The following is a 19,893-nucleotide window of genomic DNA, read 5'->3' on the forward strand; positions in this document are numbered from 1 at the left end:
GCCCAAATATGCAATTGTCATAGCAAATTTCACAGTATCACTGCTGCGCATAAAGTATATATATAAATATATCAAGTTCAAAAGTTCAAATTCAAATTTTATTTGTCACATACACAGTCATACACAGTACGAAATGTAGTGAAATGCTTACACGACCGCCAGTGACCCTAAAAAGAGAATTTGAAGGTTATAATAAGTAATAAATATGAATAAAAGAAATACGATAGAAAATGTAATTAAAAAAATTAAATAAAATTTAACTAGGAAAAATAAAACTAAAAATAGAAACTGAAAATAGAAATATAATGGTGTGCAAATATGCATAGAAAAAGTGACTTTGTGCAATGGTCCAGAATGTAAACGTAAACATGTAGTGTAGATGTGATGTATATATATATATATATATATATATATATATATATATATATATATATATATATATGTTTATTTATTAGGGGGACACAAGTGAAAATTAATTTGACATTGAGCAATTGTTCATTCAGTTGGGGCAGTGGTTGCTCAGGCAGTTAAGGTTCTAAGTTACTGGTCAGAGGGGTCGAGGGTTCAAGCCCTGCTACTGCCAGGTTGCCATTGTTGGGTCCTTGGGCAAGACCCTTAACCCTACGCCCTATACAACCCGGCCACTGCACACAACGCTATTCCCAAAAATGAGAGGGCATCTGGTGTAAAACCTGTGATAGATCTTTCCGATCAAATGGTCCAATGTGGTGACTCCTAGTATAAAAGGGCCAAAGCCTAAGGAAAAAAAACATATCAGTCATCCTCAGTAAGTAAACCTGAAACCTGGTCAGGGTTGATAAGGATTCAGGACATCAGGGATGTGCCAGGAATACAACTTAGATGGAATGCAGCCTTATTCTGGGGTAAGTAGAAAGAAATCAGAGAATGCAAAGTGAACCTGGATGGACACAAGGACAATGTGCAATATCCCTAATTAAGCAAGCTGCTTCTTGCTGACTTCCATAACACAAAGCTGAGTGTGTGTTTGAATGATAATGTGACAGTTATAAACAGTGACACTTATCTCAAAGCCTCCATCCAGATACTAACTTAAACTCATGATCAAACCTCGGACCCTCCGGCTGTGAGGGGCCAGTGTTGCCCACTGCACCACTATTATACACTGCCTGGTCAAAAACGAACCAAAAAAAATCGTACGCTCTAAGGTTTCATTCATTCAGCTTTATCTTTGATTACAGCACACAATGGTGGCTTCATGTGGAGAATGATTCGTCATTCACAATTTGAGACCTGAAATATCTCTGTCCCATCAGGGAAGAAAATCTCCAGTGATGTGATAACATGGTCATAACATTAACTCACCAGACCATTTCCATTGTTCCAAATTTCTATCTATCACTGCGCTCCCTCACAAGTTCCTTTTTCCTCTCTAACAAGTGGTTTTCTCATGGCAAGACATCTGTTTAGTCCCAGTCCGGTGGGTTCACATAACATTACGTGTATGGAAATGCTTTCACTTTCATTGTTAAAACATAGCTATGATTTTTAATGTTGATTATTTTTTTAGCATGCAGCTTCATCAAGTTTTTAAGCAATTTTCGTCTATAATTTTCCGACCACAATGTGGATGGTTCAGCATTATCCTTCAGCTTTTGATATATATATATATATAAACTAAAACCAGTATAGTGATAACATAAAAAGTGCACTATTTTTTACACAGTTCTTGAAAGTATTTATGCAATTCCAAATACATGGAATGCTTTTTTTTTGTCTCTTATATACATGCATTGCTGTGGTCGTCACTCTCTGATGCCATCAAAACACACATGCACGTACGTTCATGTTGTCCAGATACCATCCAGATCCCCTCTGAACACAGCTGCTTCAACAAAGAGTCGCAGTATAAACATGGCTGATTTTTTATCGCCACTGCCACAGAGAGGGAGCACGAGCGAGACAAAGAGATATGGATGGATAGATGGAAATAAACAGGTCTTTGCTTTGAGATGGAAATGTGAGGGATGAGAGTGAGAGAGGAAGAGAGAGCCCCTAGGGTGAGATAGAAAAAGAGATCATAAAGCAAACAGACTAGTTTGTTTTTTCAGCTTAAAGAAAGATGTAAGAGATTCTCACGTTTGTGAAGGCAAGAGGAACAGGGCTGCCTATATGTGCAGAAAGTTGTGCTTCTGCTATTATATTATATATCTTATAGAGATTAACAAAGAAGTAAAAAGATTAAGAGAGAGACTGAAAGACAGAGAGCCAGACAGCAGAAAGCAACCTCTAGACAGATGACTCATTCTACATTTCTCTCTCTCTCTCTCTCTCTCTCTCCTTTGCTAATCTATTGCAGGATGCTAAATTTGGTCCATGCGCAGACAGGGGCCTGACTGAAAGGTACATCAGCATCAGATTAAACCGTGGCTGGTACATGCTGCTTTCTAAAGCATGTACGTTCATTAAAATGAAATCGAATTTAACGTTAATTGCATCATTCGCAAGCAATACATGGTACGTTGAAAAAAAAATGCTTATTCATTTATTCATTCATTCATTCTCCACTTCCGTCTACACACGAAGCAATGGAAATGAAGCACGGCTTTTATAATGTCAGCTGAATCGGACATCTGCGGCTGCATTAAACATGATCCTCCCAAGTGTCTCAGGCGTCCCAAGTGTCCATGTAACCGAGCACTAAAACACGACTCGGCTTCACACCCGGTCAGCCATGAAACCTGACCTTTCCAAAAACCTTTGCAATAATCGTGATCTAATCACAATAACCCGTTAATAACTTGCAGACAGCGCTGAGAGAGAACGCTTTTGCGAATGTGGCTAGCGCAGGTGCATTGCTGTGTTTCGATGCGGTGGAGAACAGGTGACATTGGCACTACAGTAGCATATAAGCTGAGTCACAGTCTATGTGTGTGTGTGTGTGTGTGTGTGTGCATGTGCATGGTACTGAGGTAAAGAACTGACTCAGCAGCAGTAGGACAAGAGGAGGAACAGAGATAATATTATTTCTCACATCATCGTGCTGCTGGCAGCTCTCTGACCGTGCCTCCCGAAAGTGCACGATAATTATCAACATGTTTGTCTTTCATTACCTAACATGCAAGGACAAAAGAGAGAGAGAGAGAGAGAGAGAGAGAGAGAGAATGGAACAATATTGTGAGTTCAAAATGAAAGATAAGGGATGAAAGAGGACAAAGAAAAGGACATTTACAGAGTCATCAATAACCACAGTTTCTCAAAAATAGGACATTTCACTTTAATAATACAGTATACTCAACATTACATTATGGCTGTTGCTGACTGGATGGCTACTGAAATGCATGTCAGCTTAGTACTGTATATACGCACTGTATACATGTGTATCGCCCCTCAGACTGTACATACGTCATCACAAACAGAGGAATAGGGCATAACTGGTGTAGCAGCAGTAAGACTATTGATTGTTACCATTATACAAATATAGATTACACAGGATACAAACTATAGCTTAGAGAGCGTCGTCTCTTTCAAAGCCGAAAAATTCACATAAAAGTCGGAATGCAGACGAAATCTCCTGTACATGATTCAAGGTACACGCTAACACTGAAGAAAACTGGTACATTCACATAGAGCATAGTGTCTATAATAAAATGCTTTTCGCATCTTATATTCCTATTACAATTAGTAGCAGTTAATTTAGATAACTGTGCACGAAGTGTGGCAGTCGATATATATATGTATATATATCACTACAGCAGATTTCATTTAACGTCTGGAATAAATTACCTAGCTATTTTAGTCATTCGGTTCGAGACGAACATTTAGCCAAGCAAAAAGACAGGACGGTGTCTTTCTCAGACAAACTTCACGTAACACACGACAGGACAAATGGAACAATTACCTATAAATATCATGTGAAGCAAACTATAAGTCAGGAATCTTTTTTTTATATTATTTTTATTATTATTTACATTATTGCAGATGTATATCTAATAAAATACCTCTCTAAGTGATCTTTATCATATTATTGCAAAAGATCCCTAGGTTAAGTTATGGATTTCAGTCAGATATGCTACATGATAAGACTTCAAGGTAGTCAAGGGACTGTGGGAAACATATGGATATCATGTCCTCCACTGTCTGTTACCTTCACCTACATGTACAGTGTATATTCACAACGTCTCACGGACCATATCAAATTTACAGACCTGAGCGTTCACTGATGGCTATGAACAATGTATGATTCTAGACAAAATACTGAATTATATCTCCTCTGATATCAATATTCTCACAGTTAACATGATATGAGAAATAAAATACCCCAAAGCAATGTTAAAAAGCTAGATATAAAAATGCAACTCAATAGAAAAATAAATATATTATATTATATTTTGGATACCCTATAGTCAGTGCAGAATGCTACAGGTTTTTTTTTTTTTTTTTTTACAACTTAGATAGTTTATTTCAGTGCTTAGATTTAATGTTTCAATCGATTTAACAGATGCGCCACTGCTACAGGGATTTCTTCTCTAATTCTTGCCCCTTTGTTTGAACTAAACACAGACCCTCATATAGATGCATGCTGGGGCAAAGAATGTGTCCGTAGCAGGCCACCCAGGCCGATCCTTTAAGACAGATTAACAGAACACAAAACAACAAAGGCACCATTACAACTTTTTTTTTTATATAAATGAACCACATAAAGCTACAATATTATTACTAAGACTTACATAACAAATGAATATAATGATATAAACATGTAAAATAAATTTAAATTCTTCCCTTAGTATTAATAAAGAAAAGCTTATAATCACCTGTTATGTATGTGTGTGTGTGTGTGTGAGAGAGAGAGGGGGGGGGGTTATAGACGAAGAGAGAGAGAGACTGAGGGGAAAAACACTAAAAGAGAGGTAGAAATTTTAAAACAATGTGGGTAAGACAAGTAAGACAGAAAAAGAGGTGGAATTGTGTGTGTGAGTGTGTGTGTGTGTGTTTGTTGCAATCAGCAGTGGAATATAGCCAGGTCTCTTTACTATTGACATTCCCCTCACTGCCTGGCCTGAGGGAAAGTCTCATTTATTCCCAAAGGAAAGCGCCAGACAAAAAAAAGCAAATCAAACAAACACAATAAGACTCATTGATACAGTCCTGGAGGCCACGTGATAGGCATATGGAGGCTGAGAATAAATCAGGCCTGTCAGTGAGATCCTTATCATTCTATGCTCAGACCACACAGACGCCCATCCGTCCATTCAGCGCATCTCAATACCAGCCTCTCTATTAGTCACATCACAAGGATATGCCCAGGACAGATGGGAAACGTCCGAATGATTGAATGTCCTGCAAGCTAATTTAGATCATTTGGGGTTGTTTTTTGGCAAAGTTTTGGAGTTTCTTTAAAAAACAATCAAACAAAACCAAAAAAACTGAAATCTTCTGTATTGTTTAAATGTTAAAAAGAAAACTGTAAATTCCAGCTTCCAAGTCATATGAGCAAAGTCTTTCCAACCAGTTATTGGTAAAAGTCTTGTGGGCGTGAGGGATTTATTAGCTCTATGATAAGATTCCGAGTGGTAGCATGGTTTAGCACAACAATCCAGTCCGCTTGAATGCAACCTGCTTTTCCTGTGACTCCACCAGCTGCTTGTGCCACTAACACATGAACGGCTGTCGAAGCCATTGCAGAATGATGCTTCAGGGAGCTTAGCGATGAGAATCTGAAGACACGCGGTATACACACACACTGGAACACGGGATACCGAGGTGAATACATGCATTTAATACTGGACTAAATGTTGAGAGGTGGGGGTGGGGGGCAAGGAGGCAGGAGGTTCCACTACTCTTGTCACGCTGACTCCTAGTCTCCGCCTCGGCGATAAAGACACCGTGTCAAAAGATGGATGAAGATACAGTGCTTGTAACCAGGAAAAAGAAGAACCCCTCAGTTCATTATACTCTTATGGACTCACATCTGAAATAAAAGCAGAGCGAGGAATAAAAATACCGACGTGGCAAAAGAGTAATGAATTAGTGCAGCGGCGGTGTTACAAAAATAGGGCGTCTGTACCTGCAGCTGTGCTGGTTGAGTCTCTTGCCTCTCTTGGTGCAGCTCACCTCCCTCAGAGTGCATGTGCACTCGCACGTCGGGGGCTCTGACGTCATTCTGCGCATGGGGCATGGCGGGCATTGCTCTTCAGGAGGACGAGAAGGGGACATGGTAGTGGGGAGAGCAGGAGGTACAGGTGTAGTAGGTGCTGGAGTCCTATAAGGAAAGACCATGCCTTGGTAAATATGCTGTTACATGCTAATACAGTACATTATACTATTAGTTACTTATACAAAATACATATTTTTGGTACTGATTTTAACTGGCCATTAAAGTGATTCATCGTCAACAGTTGTATTGGGGGCTAAGCGGTGACGATAAATGGAGATCCTGAAGCAACATAATCTCCAGCTCCAGTACAAGAACTGAGAAGTCATGTAATATCAAGGGAAAATTAAAAACTAAATATATATGTATATACACTGTGTATAATAATTCTTATTATATGACCCTAAAATTTTATTATTTTTGTGCATTCAGTTGCCTAGCAACCGGAAAATGTGCATCACCAGAAAAATGCAGATTAATATAGATTTAAAAAGTTAAGAAGTTAATTTAATTATGAACACTGACTTTAGTATTGGTTTTATTGCTGTTTTATGAAAAAAGCATGAAGCTGCTTGAGTTGCTGCTTTCAAATAATTTTATTAATGGTAAGGTGGTTGTAGGCACTCCCTCCCCCCCACCCCCCACCTTTTTTAATCAAATAATGAGTCATTATAGATTTTCGAAAATATCTTCCACCTGTAGGAGTCTGAATGTCTTCTTATCCTTTCATGCTCAGCCTACAGTCCCTCAGGGATGCAACACTTAGCATATATGAAAAGAGTACATCGAGGCAGTGTAGTATCCTATTAATAGTGCTGTTAACGTATAATGCATGTAATAATGTCTTTCATTCAGACAGTTAACCAAAACAGAGGGAGAGGAGGAAATCCACAGCTGAGTGAGTTAATTAAGGAGGAAATCTGTCAATGCATGAGTGGATGTGTGTAAGGAGTGTGGAGACCACAGTGGGGGGATGGGGAAGAGGGCTTTCTGGCCCACAAATTATCCTAATTTCACACCTGCCACTGACTCTATCCATAGACGGGTGAATGATGGATAGCAGAGAGGGAAGCGCGATCCAAAAGAAAATGCCCTCAGCTTGCCCTTTCTATGCATATGACAGGGGTAAAAGAAGATCTGCTAAATGAATTCTTTTTGAAAAGAATTAATTGGTGTGTGTGTGTGTGTGTATACACTTGTGATGCAACAAGTTGAATCTGTGTTGTATTATATGAAAACATGCTTTAAATCCTGTCGGAGGATTAAAGCACAGTTAAACATGCTGTTGTGAAATCTAAGATGATTCCTGAAATGCATCAGCTTTCAGGAATGGATTTTAAAATGTCACATGGAGAAACTTTCGGAAAAACACAGAAACTTACGGCAGTTTTATCCTGACATGTTTCCTTCGCTTCGGTTTTCCCCTCTCCCTTTTCCTCCCTTTCCTTGTTGGCCGGGGGTCTTGCCTGTGAGACAGGGACAGAGATTGATAGGTTCAGTAAGCGTAAGGTTCCATGCGATAACAAAGACACTACCCTGTGTTATAATGGTATCCCGGTCGTTGCTACAAACAGGCCTGATGCATCACAATGACAGATTTGAGTATCACATGACTTTTTTTCTTAATGCTTGTAATGTTTTTGTGAGTATTTTTTTTACAGGAGTTCTTGAGCGGCCAGTGGCCTAATTAAGCAACATAACGAATGGTCTGTTTCTGAACTCAGGAGGAGTTCTGAGTTCTGACTTGCATCCAGCTTTGTAGACACAGGCCAGCTGGACACACACACTCACACAGAGAGAAAGAGAGAGAGAGAGAAAGAGAGAGAGAGAGTGTGTGTGTGTGTTCATACAAAAGTATGTTTCTTCCTGCAAGATAGCATTTTCTTAAGAAACTGCTTGGAAAGTAAGTCACTCTGCTACAGAATTATGCAAATTGCACAATGAATCTAAAACTTTTATTTCTCTCCTCTTGCCATATCATCATTAGGAAAAATTAGAATTAAGATTATTATAATGATCATGTCCAAACTTAGAGTAAGTGTGTATTTGCTAAACGCTTTAGAATCGTTGCTGTAGAGACTAATTTAAGCCAGTGGAAGTATTACTTTTTGCGTACTTGGCCCGAGTGCATGTGTTGAAATGAGAAATGAAAAATGGGATTGGATCAGGCGGGTCTGGACGTAGGGTGCTTTTGCTCACTACATTAGCTGTGCATCATTGAGTCACTGATAGCGAGAGGACACACACAGAGAAAAAAGGCAAGACCTAAATGGCTAATGCTACATGATTCCCAAGTCTGTGTGCCAACACGTATGCACATGCTCGCGCTCACGTACACACACCACTTACCTGGTTGGCTCTGTATGAAGTTCTGCTTTTGGCCTGGAAAAAAAAAAAAAAGACAATGACAAATTAATCTGAGGAGATCAGGCACTCCTTAGAGTCCTAAGACTAGGGCTCAGAAGTTACTAAAAAGCTGGCTTTAACATCTTAGTGACTTAGGTGATTAAACCCTAGCACTGTACACATAATGGTAAAAAAAAATGCTTTGAGAAACTTCCATTAAGTTAATAATGCGTTTGATGGTTTCAGTATGGTGTGTCTTTGTGAGCTTCATTTCCCGAAGAAAAAAAAAACACCTAAGAACTAAATGTCTGAAGCTCGGCTCTGCTCACCCAGCTGACCCTAATCCTAAACCCTGAGCCCTGAAAGAGATTTTAATGTGAATTGTACAAAATGACCCAATAAAGACCCAATACATAGAGCTCGGCAGGATGCCAGAAAAAAGGGGCTTTTGGGGTTTTTAGTTTCTTTTTGACATTATGCAAAATGGGGTCTATAGGGACAGGAGGTATTTATGCATGTGACAAAGTCAGAGGGAGAGAGTTCACCATGTGACCACGCTGAACTCTATTCACGCATTTTTGCTTGACAATCTAGTACATGAAATTATGCATGGAATCCTTGAATATGTGCTGCATTCAGCAAGCATTTCCACCAAACAGCAATGTGTGCATTTTCATGTAGGTCGGATGCATGGATATGATGTATGTGTGTGTGAACATTTGGCTCACCTGCACTCACACTGGCTATGCTCCACGAAGGGTAACTGCACCAGTTCGTGCTTCATGTATGTAGTTTTCATAAGCTGTGGAGATTTCAACAATGAGCAGTAGGACGCACAGAGACATGCACGCAACCTCCACAGAAATTAAGCCCTGCATAATAATGACTCCATCTTTTATCCTTCAATCTCTCAAAACAGTACGTGACCGGAGTCCAATCTGGCAATATCTATCGCACAGTAGACTCCGTCCTAAATATGCATGAATGCCTTGTGCTGTGAATGTCACTTTTCAAACACACTTTTGTTTCCAGCATATTGAGTGAGATTTTGAGCTCTCACTTGGGGTGGGGACAGTTGGTGTGTGGGTGCCTGTAACATAACGCTTTGTTTATTTTATCTACACATTTATGGCTTTGGTATACAATATTTCTTTCTATTATGTACTGTATATATTTGTATACATTGCCTCATTCTTATGTGTGCTTTATAAGCACATTATAAAATCATTTTCAAGTAAACACAACAGACAATTATCTTAGGAAAATTTCACTGCATGTATTTCGGATTTGCTCTGAAGATTATTGTATGTATCAACATTACTGTGTACATTTCTGGAAATGGGTTTAAGTTAAATACTATAAAATTGGAAACAAATATTTGTCCCTGAGTTAACACTGTAAATAAGTGAAAAGTGAACTTGCTTTAATAACACACTTATTTAAAGTTCCATTAGATTCCAAGTGTCAAAAATGAAATCCTTAAATACACAATTATCTATTTGATGTAAAAAAACTAATTGACTTGCAATAACCTCTCTAGTAAAAGCATTGACCTGTAAGTGTAGGGTGTAGAATGTACCTATGGTGTAACAATTAATCTATTAAGTTAATGTTTGTTTGTTGTGTACCTCCATTGTGAGCGTATCCGTGTGAGAGGGCACGCATTCAAGAGCCTCATCACCGCAGCAGCCGCCGCAACGCCTCAATGACACACACGATGGCAGGAACAGGTGATGTGTCTCCCACGGGAACTCCTGCCACACCTCCACCAACGTCTCTCTGGGCTGGCAGCTACTCCTCTGATACACATCCATCCATCTAACCACTGAAAAAGGGAGTGGGCGGGGGGGGGGGGGGGGGGGGGGGGCGGCAAGTGAAGTCAGTGAAGTCAGACAGACAAACATTGCTATGTTAAGAGTGAATCATATCTGGGTGATGATTAATTTAACACAAGGGTTGTGTTTAATTGTGATCAATAAAAAAAAATAATAATATGAACAATATTTAAAAAGGTGAAAATTATTCTCGCTCAAAACAACAAAATAATACACATGAAAAAAGTATACCTTGACAGTTCAACACATAAATCTCATGATTGCTTGAATGCATGAGTAAGGATGAGTACCTTGTCCTGATCCGTGACTCTGTGAGGGCTGCCATTGAGCTAGCTGGAAGAGAAGACACACATTCAGTCAGACAAAACATACACAATAAGAACAGACAACAACAAGATCAGGAATTTCAACTGTGTCCAACAGTTCAAACAGGATGCATTTTATACCTATATATATATATATATATATATATATATATATATATATATATATAAGCAATGTGAAACTACTACTCCTAATATTACTACTACTACTAATAATAATAATAAAAAACAAGAAATGAACAAAGTGAAAGACTTTGATTTTAATGATACTATGGAGAAATACGCAATTGCAACATGGTCCACAACTAAAGGCTAATTTACCAAAACTACAACAGCCGTTTGCCACAACACAGGTATCTAATAAATCAATCAGTCGATCACTTGGCAGCAACTTAATGCATAAAGGCATGTAAACGATTAAGACAATCTGCTGAAGTTCAAACTGGGCCTTGGATTTTCATACACATCCATCTCGAGGATTCACAAAGAATGGTCTGGAAAAAGAGAAAATATCCAGTGAGTTGTAGTCCTTTGTAGGGCTGGACCAGGATATATGATTGGAGGGATCGCATTCGATTTTTCATTTTGAGATTCGAATATTCTAAGAAAAAAATTTAACACGTGACATTGATCCCTGCGAAACGGTTCTCATTCGCGCTTAAATGACTAGCCCTTGCGGCAATGCCAACATCATGATTTTCTTTTTCTCAGAGAGAAGACAAAAATGCCGAAGACCTTAGTTGTGTGGGAGCACTTTAAATTGATTGAAGACAAAACAAAGGCAGTGTGTCAAATATGCGATTTGAAACTGGCCTACCACTACAGCACAAGTTTGAAAAATCACCTAAGTTCTGTAAATAATACAAAAGGCACAATATATTGTTGGTGGAAAAAATGAGCTTTCATCTGCCATGTTAATCAGTAATTTTTACCTCCTCTCACCGAAGCTTCAAATATTCGATGTTGATCACTACTGAATACTCAAAGCTCAAAAAATGTTATTCGGACCAGCCCTAGTCCTTTGGGTGACAATTCCTTATTGATGCTAGAGATTACAGCAGAATGGGCAACAGCTGATAAAAAGCTGACAGTAACTCAAATAACATCTTGTTACAACAGAGATCTGCCAAAGAGCATCTCTAAACACATCGAACATTTAATCAGATGGGCTACACCAGCAGATGAGCTTAATGGGCACCACTTCTGTCAGCTAAGAACAGGAAACCTGACAAATCTGTCGCAAATGTGTGATAACATCACAATAATGTGGACCAGCAATTTGTTGAGCCTATGCCATTGAGACTTAAAGGCAAAATGTGTCCATACAAAAGGAGATGCACCTAACAAAGTGGCCGGTGTGTGCGTGCATGTGCAGTAATGTGCAAAAGTTTTAGGCAGGTGTGGAAAATTCTGTAAAGAACACTTCAATAATATAAGTCTTACTATTTAATTAGTTTTTATCAATTAACAAAACTGAAAGTAAATAAACATAAGCGAAATCCAAATCAAATCAGTATTTGGTGCGACCACTCTTTGCCTGCAAAACCAGAATTGCCACCGGTTTTTGAAGGAGCTTGGCAAGTAGGTTGTTCCAAACATCTTGGAGAACTAACAAAATATATTCTGTGGATGTAGGCTGTCCAAATCCTTCTGTCTCTTCATGTAATCCCAGACAGACTCAATGATGCTGAGATCAGGGCTCTGTGGGGGCCAAACCTTCTCGTCCAGGCCTCTTTGTTGTCCTCTACACTGAAGATGAGCTAAAGTTCTTTATGACATTGACTTTATGTTTGGGGTCGTTGTCCTTGCAGAATAAATTGGGGTCCAGTCAAAAGCGTCCCTAATTATGTTCCATGATAAATACTTATCTGCCTGTATTTCTTACCATTGAGGACAACATTAATCCTGACCAAATCTACAACTCATTTGCAGAAATGCAGCCGCAAACTTGCAAGGAACCTCCACCATGCTTCGTTGTTGCCTGTAGACACTCATTATTGTACAGCAAACATTAATGTACAACCTGCGTCCTACTATAGCCACATATTTTAAATTTTGACTCATCAATCAAGAGCATCTGCTGCAATTTTTCTGCACCCCGGTTCCAATGTTTTGGTGCATAGTTAAGCCACTTAGCCTTTAGCTTTTGGGCCACAATTCCTCCATAAGACTGTATTTCAATCTACATACGAAATCAATGATCATTAGCACCTGCGCCTTTTTTTTTAAGTATTGTTACTTTACAGCATTTCATATACATATATTTATGAATGGGAATTACCAGTCATCACCCGATAAAATATTATCACGATACCTAGGTGCTGTTTCGATTAAAATTGTGATTCTTTAAGTTTCACAATTTCATAAATATCCTGATTCAATATTAAAAAAATCAGATTATATTAAAATTTTAACGCTTTAAAAAGTTTCCTGAGTAATTAAATGTAGTCCATTCCTTATAGCATTAGTTTTCCCACTTAGCATTAACTGCATAAAAACTGCAGGATATAAACGATACAAAAGAACTCCAAATACAAGAGTTTGACATTTTACTGAGCATTACATATCTCTGTAGTCTGCCACGGTTATTATTTCTAAACAAACTTAGCCAATAATTCACTGCTACCACACAGGGTGAAAATGTGTAAATAGTACAGAGTGCGCCACCTGTAGGATTATAAAGAAACTGCGACATTTACATCCTTAAATGCCTCCAAAATCTCAAAATTAACTTGAAAGTGAGGGGGGCAGGTTGAGTGGCACAAGATTTTTAACAACAGATTTCTTTGACTCATTTGTAATTGCGGTCTTTTAAACTTGTACAAGCGTGTGTAATGAGTGGGTTTCAGACTAATAATGTAATATTCAAAATTATTACATTATTAATAATATAACGCTATGAAAAAGCGCTCATGTTGTGAAGATCTGAAACTTCTGCACTCTGTTCAAAATCAGTTATATCTGATCACCAGTCATGGGGATCACACTGAAAACCAGCCAGTCCTGTTCACTGGCTGATTAACCAGAATGTCTCTTGATTTTTGATGCAGTATTGCATTTAATACAGTAATTAAATGGACTACATGTAATTACTCAGAAATTTCCCTCAGGGTCAATAAAGAATCTATCTATCTATCTATCTATCTATATTAAGAGTCAGTATGGCGATATGTGAATTACAAAAATAAAGACTGGTGATTTATAACTAAATCAATTTTTTTCATCTCTATACAGACACACAGGACACATCAGACCCCAATCATTTTCCAGTGCTCCACAGTCCATTCTTTATCCTCTATAGCAAACTGTAGACTTTTTTCTGATTAACCTCACTGGTTAGTGTTTTTCTTACACAGCTGTTTAGTCCCAATCCCTTTAGTTCTCTTCGCACTGAGCATGTGGAAATGCTCTTACTCCCACTGTTAAACATAGATGTAAGTTCTACTGCTGTTGTGTTATTATTTAATCTCACAAAGCATTTAAGTGATCTCCGCATCACGGTCATTCAGGATGTTTTTTTTTTGCAACCTCATTTCTTTATTGAAAATGACAGTACACCACTATGCTTTCAGATTTTAATAATGTGTTAGACAGTTCTTAACCTGATTTTAGGAGTTCCAACAATCTCGTTAGTTGTTTTCCTATCTTGATGCAGGACAACAATTTGACCCTTCTGAAACAGAATGTCTTTGCCACGACCACAGGATATGTCTTCAGATGTGATTTTTTTTAAAAAAGAGAACTGCTACTGACTGCATCAGTTAGGGTTAAATCACTTGTCAGCTAAAACACATTAATCACTGCAGAAAGTATCCAATAGAAGGCTCTCAACCATTTGCCTAGTGTTCGTTTCATTTATTTCTTTTTTCCTAAGCAAAGAAATCACACACTGCCTGATCAATGCTGTAAACGCCAGCTCATACCTCATGCGTCAATTGGATTACCCAATTCTCAATTCAAGAATTAGTCAGAGTATCCCTTACAAGAATAGTGATAGAACTTTGACACAATAAAGAAGGCAAGATTACAAATCACTGGTCACGATTTTCAAATAAAAAACCATTCAGATAAACTTGTTAATCTGTGTGTGATACATTTATCCCACGTATTGGTGTGAAGTAAGATAAGAACAGGAAGTTAGTGCATGTTAACATGAACACGCCCCTCAGTACTGTTGGATCCACACTCTGGTACAAGGTCAAAGCTAGATGAAAGCAGACTTTGTACTACAAAACACATACACAGACATGCATACACATTAAAGTGCAGTTGCCTTTGCCCGAGTTGGGGGGATGTTTCTGAGTAAATGAATGTTTATCCAACTCTCATGGATGTCTAACAATCCTAAAGTGGTGCTGTAAAGTATGTGCACTTGTGTTCATATAAAAGAATACATGCATAGATGCATTAATTCACAAATGTAACAATTTCTCCATTAAATGATGTTGATAAATTATATGAATGCTCAGGTGTACTGTCAAAGTACTGAAATTTGGTGCCAGCTGGTGCAATGTGGAAAAGGTACAAGAAGGCGTCTGTGTTGCAATGCAATTAAAATACCGTTCAATTTCTCATTTCTCATCTCATTTTTTTCCCTCCTCTAAGAGTCGTTGTGAAATGCAGCTTGCATGTCTAGGACTGGCAGAATGGCTGGCACGATCACACACTACCACCCACATATACAAAGGAAAATCATCTTGGACCTGCCAGCTCATGCGACGGCAGCAGCTCGGTTTGGCAATGCCAGTCCCCTCTTCAACACTCTTTGATCCCCGGCACATCGTCTCTCTGAGTGCCTCCCCCAGCAGTTTGTCTGCCTGTCTTCACACAGACGTGCGTACGTGCCAAGGAAAGACCTTGAAACACAGAACGGTCCTTCTGCACAATTTTCCCATTTAGTTTGTGGCAGGTGTATAAATATCTAGTGAGAACGCTGCATAAGAAAAAAAGCCAGCGTGGATAGTGGATGACATCACCATGCCCCCACTTGGTGATAGCAATGTGATTAACTCTTACGTCACTAGGCAGATTCATTGAATGTGTATAAGGAAAAGAGAAGGAGTGGTGTAAACAGAGCTCATTAGATGAAAGGTTGTGCCCTGGTCGGTGCACTTGGCTATTTTGGACCTTGTCTCGGTCAGATGATGAGACAAAGTAACATGCAATGAAGAATAAAGACACAGCTATAGAAAGAGTAAATAAATCAGTGCTGTCTTATTAAGAATGAAGGTCGACCTCGAAAAGCTCTTTCTGCAGTGGCACTAGATGCTGCCATAAAGCACAGCACCCATTTCACGTAGCTAGACAGAGTACCCAGAATCGCACCGTCTTTTCTAGTTAAGCAGCACTGACGCACGACCACGCAGGAAGCAACACACACACAACCTTTCGGCTCTAATTTCACCTCCTCAGCGCGCACCTACTCTACCAAAAGCACAAACACGCTTTAAGCCTGGCTAAACTAACATTCACTCAGTAGTGCATGGTCCAGTAGTAACCCCGAGGTTGCTGTGATCAGCATGCAGAATGCACACAATGCTTAATGTCCCTTACAACAGTGTGAGCTCGTGGGGAAAAAAGTGATCTAACGCGCATATACTGTAATTTGCGCGCGACATGCTCCTTTTCAAAAAATGCACAACCTTTGAGATGGCAAACGCCAATGACCGTGAGGTTATCCAAACACTACTGTAAATCCTCGTAAAATGTCTAATAAAGCACTCAGCATTAACTCAATGCACTGAAACCTAAACACATGCAAGAATTCAAGAGATGTTTTTTTTTTTTTACTCTGATGTCAAGTGATTTCGGTGACGCAATAATGTGATCTCAGAAGGTCAGCCTCAGAGTGACCGAAGGAAGCACTGAGAGAAGTTCAGAGTTTAAGAAGCCCAGTCATTGTTAGGGATCTTACCGGTGCCTTGGCACAGTGTGTTGGCATTCTGGCGAGTGAGACGAACTGAAACATGCCGAGAATAACTTGTAGCGTTGTACCCATTGTGTCGCCGTTCGTCCAAAATAGTTCTCGAAATTATAGACCCGGATCCTCGGTTGCTTGATTGCAGTCCTCGTTACTTTTCTCCCCTGTTGATCTTTTTTGATGCGTCCATGAAAAGCGAGACCATGATAACGTATTGTGCAAGTCTTTCAGAAACAAGGGGGGGTCCTTAACACAAAAGATCGCAAGTTTTCACATTGAGACCCTCAACCCCTTTCCCCTTTACTCACTTTCCAGGAGATTTAATTACCCGTTAGCGACACGCGGACGCCCCTCGGCTCTTTGTCACAGATACAAGTCAGTGATCATAAGCGATCCATTCACTCTGTACTCCGTATCCGCGTGCGCCGTTAGAATCCCACAGATCGCGCTTACCGGCTATTGCATTCACACAGATCATATACAAGCCTATAGATAGGATTCCCGCTACACTACTAGGACTCTCAGAGATACAGGCCACCGGGTAGTCCTAATGATCAGCCCTTTCTTCCTGGAATTTATCCGCTTTACTCCTGGAATACCCCCGTGGGTGCGATTCCAAGGTGAAGAGATACATCCAGAGTGGTTAAATCCGTCAGGCTCGGTAAGGTGAGGACGGTGTCCATGCCTCTCACACGCGAGTTGCTTTTCAACAGCCGCTTCCCGTGACGCATCTCGCGCGAGCACTGCCGCGCGTGTCCCAGCGCCACGCCACTCTGTCTGTGGTCCGATGACGTTACCCGGAGGCACACTACACGTTTCGGCTTTTTTTTTTTATTACGCTCTATAAAAATAAAAATGCGATAAGGTCGCGGACAGATACAATAACACACCGGATGAAAATGTGAGCGAACAGGCCTAGTGGATCTGGAGTCGCGTGCCTCCTGTTTGCCCTTCAGCAGCTGAACTGGAAACGCGCGCGCTGCAACTCGAGGCTGCGCGAAACTGTCTGTCACGTTGCGAACTTTTTTCTTTTTTTTTTTTATCTCCCTCTCCCCTCAAAGAGTTAGACCTTACTCGCAAACCCGTGCGCAGGTGTAATGCCCTCTCACGTCAGTACACGCTGACACGCTCAGCAATAATTCACTCCCACTTTCTGTCGGTTCAGTTTTATTTGTCTAATTTGCTTTGCAAGTGAGAAACTGCCTAATAAAACCATGCAACAGAATACACACACACACCGGGTAATAAAAACACGCCATCTCTTAATATCTCAGTTTATGATTTGAATACAAGCAGAACAGATTCAACACCATAACCCATAAGTGCTGAACGCGACCCCTCCCATTTCCTTTGCATGTAAAGACCCCCGACGTCATCGGTAAGTGTGTTTGGGTTACATCCGCACAAACTTCATGGGGGATCACTGAATGCGGGCTGTTATCTCCTTTTGAGCTGAGTGACAACACAGCTTGCGACCACAATACCCCCTAAAGGCCTTCACAATGCAAACAGACAAGAATAAATATCCTTTGCTTAACATCAGTACCTGTGGACATGTCTGTCTTGTCAGTGTTACAACAGACTAAACGTGTCAAAATCAGCCCCATGGCCATAGCTCTTACACAGGCCCAAGTCATGACCCACACAAAAACACCCCTCGAGGTCCCATCCCCATCTTCTTACTCATACCTGTGAGCGTTTATCTTTGAGATCAGTCTGACTGAGAAAAGAGCTGCACCTGCATATGGGTCTGTGCACCTTATCGGCCTATCAGATCTGAGCACGGCCTAGCTTAGGAGCACGGCTGGAACAAAGGTAGAAGCTGATTATTATCTAGAAAAAAATACCCCCAAACCATGGGTATGGTATAATTTTACAGTGGTGGCACCACACCTTAATCAAATGAGCTGAGCTATGATTCAGCATGTGTAATGCCAAAAATCAGACATGACATAACAGAAATAACCATGCCAACTACTAAGAAGAAAAAGAAAAAGAAGTAGCAGAGAAGGCTTTGTGTGTTCTTCTTTTTACATATCCCAGCTTGTTAAGACAGTCAGGGTCAGAGCGCTGGGTTAGCCATGATACGGTGCCGCTAGATCAGTGCTGATCTTCTCATCAGTAACCAAGAGCCTGAACTTCTAACCTGTAAACATTAAATACACGTATTTATTTTGGAAATTTACATGTTGTATTTTCCAAGCTTTCTTAAAAATGTTTTACACACCTTAAATATCCATTATTCAAATTTTGAAGAAAAAAAATAGAGAGAGTGAAGCTCTGGTCCTTAAAAACCCAAACCAGGACATTTGCTCAAGAACAGATCTTGGCCAACAGCAGATATTATTATTCTTTCATTGCACCTGCAAAGTAATTACATTGCACAACCACTGTTAATATAAATATAATTAGCTTCTTTGTATAGACTTGCTACTGTTAAGCTTGAACACATAACTCCTCCTTCGTTGGCTGAAATTCTGTGGGTCACCGATTATGTGTGGCTCAGGGTTAGGGGAAAAAGTCAAAAGCAACAGACAATGAGTAGATTACAAAAAAAATCAAAATAAAAATCAAAATAAACAGAAATATATTTATATGCATATAAAAATGTATATCTTTATGATCCAGTTTTGTTATTGAACATTACGTTTTATATAATATGAGACAAAATATACAGGACTGAAACTTGTGTATTGCGCATGTGTTTGTTGACAGGGCATAGCTCAGACAGGGCATGTGTTCTGAGTAGTGAAAAGGCAGTTGTGTTGTGCAGTTGTTGTTGGACATGGGTCTCTCAACAGGGGAAAAAGTATTCATAGTTGAGTATTATTTCTGCTCATACAGAAGTGGTTGTGAATGGGGACTGATTTTGAAAATAGAGGCAGAACAATTCCAAAATAAATTTAATGAGACAGCACCATTATCAGTTACGCTGTCTATTTTAATAAAATGTTACTGTACTGGTAGTGTACTGTATCAACATTATGTGAGCATATCATCACCCTCTGCTGGAGTCTGCAGGAATCTTGATTCCTAAATAAGTTTAAGCATCTGCTTGAATAATATGAACACTGTCTACAGCAAGGTGGTTTACACACACTTTGAAAACTTTACATTACACATACCATGGTAAATCAACAGACTATGTTCGGTATGAACAAGGAAATATTGTTAATCTTTTCATTTCAGTACTGTGTATTTTGGCACATACTGTATTTTCAAAATGCATTATAAAACATTCATGCTTTTTTTTTTTTTTTGCTTATTGCTTTTGGAAACCTTGGTTTATACTCCTGGCACAGAATTACCTCCTCATCTTACCATCAAGATCAATAT

General features: G+C 39.5%; 1 protein-coding gene across 1 annotated transcript; it reads right to left on the reverse strand.

Annotated features, from left to right (window-relative positions):
* Positions 1-3,260: 3,260 nt before the first annotated feature.
* vegfba (vascular endothelial growth factor Ba) lies at positions 3,261-17,805 on the reverse strand. The gene is made up of 8 exons (XM_053505065.1): positions 16,552-17,805; positions 10,605-10,647; positions 10,108-10,304; positions 9,208-9,281; positions 8,483-8,515; positions 7,516-7,599; positions 6,047-6,241; positions 3,261-5,950 (listed from the first exon to the last, which is right to left on the reverse strand). Exons 1-8 carry the CDS (start codon positions 16,633-16,635, stop codon positions 5,929-5,931), a joined length of 732 nt encoding a protein of 243 aa, XP_053361040.1. The 5' UTR covers positions 16,636-17,805; the 3' UTR covers positions 3,261-5,928.
* Positions 17,806-19,893: the final 2,088 nt, after the last annotated feature.

The sequence above is a fragment of the Clarias gariepinus genome, chromosome 10, assembly GCF_024256425.1.
Source record: "Clarias gariepinus isolate MV-2021 ecotype Netherlands chromosome 10, CGAR_prim_01v2, whole genome shotgun sequence".
NCBI lineage: Eukaryota > Metazoa > Chordata > Actinopteri > Siluriformes > Clariidae > Clarias > Clarias gariepinus.

What these genes read in the sequence shown, in the direction of transcription:
- vegfba (XM_053505065.1), bottom strand. Translation starts at nt 16,635, where the DNA reads ATGGGTACAACGCTACAAGTTATTCTCGGCATGTTTCAGTTCGTCTCA. An exon ending in CGGATACGCTCACAATGGAG is followed by an intron (nt 9,282 to 10,107) that starts GTACACAACAAA and finishes AAATCTCCACAG; the next exon opens with CTTATGAAAACTACATACAT. An exon ending in CATAGCCAGTGTGAGTGCAG is followed by an intron (nt 8,516 to 9,207) that starts GTGAGCCAAATG and finishes TTTTTTTTCCAG; the next exon opens with GCCAAAAGCAGAACTTCATA.